Source organism: Aphanomyces invadans (assembly GCF_000520115.1).
Source record: "Aphanomyces invadans strain NJM9701 unplaced genomic scaffold supercont1.168, whole genome shotgun sequence".
Taxonomy (NCBI): domain Eukaryota; phylum Oomycota; class Saprolegniomycetes; order Saprolegniales; family Verrucalvaceae; genus Aphanomyces; species Aphanomyces invadans.
Genome location: NW_008580313.1, coordinates 1 through 1,956, shown reverse-complemented (window position 1 = coordinate 1,956; position 1,956 = coordinate 1). Strand labels below are relative to the sequence as shown.

At 47.3% G+C, this 1,956-nt stretch overlaps 1 protein-coding gene across 1 annotated transcript; it reads right to left on the bottom strand.

The window, feature by feature from the left end:
- Positions 1-395: 395 nt before the first annotated feature.
- On the bottom strand, positions 396-1,022 carry H310_15094 (hypothetical protein; the record flags this gene model as incomplete). Its single annotated transcript, XM_008883070.1, has 3 exons — positions 396-598; positions 698-770; positions 855-1,022. 3 exons carry the CDS (start codon positions 1,020-1,022, stop codon positions 396-398), a joined length of 444 nt encoding a protein of 147 aa, XP_008881292.1.
- Positions 1,023-1,956: the final 934 nt, after the last annotated feature.

Sequence of the window (1,956 nt, the reverse complement as noted above, 5' to 3'; positions counted from 1 at the left end):
CTGCGAATTGCTCTAATGGGTACCATCAGTACTCGGCAGGATGGACATTCTGGAAAAGCTCAGCAAAAAATTGTAGACTTGAAAGCGAGTTGAGGAATCAATATGAATTGCGATGGAAGTCCCAGACGATAGACAGGAGAAAGACACCGTTTCGGATCAATTTCGTAGTTATTGTTTTATTACGCAGCACTTCAAGAACTCATTCCGAAATTTTGTGCGAATCAAACCGCCATATTGGAAAATCCAGATGAGACAATTCCTGCTATGGGCTGAAGTGTTGGATTTATTACAAGGGATGGAAACTCATACGGGCGAAGATATTCTTCGAGCGGCAATTGCTGCATCCATAAGCAGTGCAGTCCAGGCAACTGCATGTCAAACATCTCTGTGCACAATCATTGGTCGCATTTCATGTGGATGTATCGTACTAGAAAGCAGAGCGACTTTTTTTGGAGCTGCACGGCAGCTCGTACAAACCGAGCGAAGGCAAACTTGCCTTCCTTGTGCATGGCGGCGCTCAACGCATGCAGTGCTTCCTGCGCTTTCGGCTTGGTAAAGTCGCCGAAAACAGCATCCGTCCCGTCATGCCCCAGACCATCTACAACACTCAGACTACTTACCATCTTAATTTGGTCCCTAGCACGCAATCCTCGTAGACTTTAAATCCAAGGCTAGGCCATTCTCGGTTACTACGTACGTTTCCATTGCGACTTGTCCACAAATCCAAGTACCTTCAGCCCGCGCGTCGTGAGGAACTTCAACGCTATCGGCTATCGAAAATGGAATCTACGGAATGAGCACTGTGTTTGGAATCGATAAGTTACAACAAGAAAACTTGCGAGTTGTAAACGTACCGTGGTAAAGTAGCTGCGCTCCATGCGAACTTTTATGGACACGTCGTCCTCGGCAAACGTGGAGCTCTTCTTGGCGACTTGCGTTTTGTAGCGACGGGATCGTCGCTTCCAGAACTTTGCCAAATACGGAATGACAAGGTTTTCGCCAAATTCCAAGTTCCAGCGCATTTTCGTCGTCCAAAAAAATCAATTCATGTCTGAGCAAGAAACACAGTCTTCGACCTTGATGAAAGTTTCAGGGCATTGATCGATCCAATTGAAAAGGATACGGTTGGTGCTTAAACAGCACATCCCTGAGGTGTATCCATGAAGCCAAAATTGGAGCGAAGAGATTCGTCACTGCCATAGCAAATATGCAAAAAGAACAGAGAAAAAATACATCGAAAAGTACGATGAATTGAACAGAAGCCTACTCATTTGAAGCACGGGTTTGCGTTTGCTTGGGCCAAGGAAATCAAGTCGTTCCGACACGGACTTCTACTTGGACTTCCGTTGCTATCGAATGAAGCATCTTTCTATTCTCCGCCTACAGTAACGAAACATTGCAAAACAGAATGAGATGGGTTGAAGCTTCGAGTCACCAGTTTACAAAGGTGTGGTACGACCTCACATCCATTCGTCATGCATGGTTGAAAACTTCACGTACCTTGATGAATGATGCGGCAACAGCTTCGTCCTTTAGCCCGTCAGGCTGTTCATGCTTCGTATCCAAAGTCGATGCCTCTGCATTAAAAGTGTCTGGTTAGAATGAAATCGAACGACCTGCGGAGTACGCCAGGGGAATATTTAGCAGGAATGCCATGCATACTCTCGTTGTGTGATCACAACAAAGGACGTGTTTGACGCGCTGGTAGTCAACCCGCAACGTGTAGTGGAATAACACGTGTATCCAACGAACAAATTCCCAATGTAGATCGGAAGGCAGTGCCGCCATGACGAAGACAGTGTGTCCATGTATGTAGTGCGGATCGGCCGTCGCACGCCGATCCAGGGGTTGTCGGAAAACGTGACGGGCTACCGCAAACCTCAGACCCAAATGTTCGCAGCCAATAGAGGCCACTGGGCCTTGCCCAAAGGCGGCCCCTCACCCTCGACAACCCTT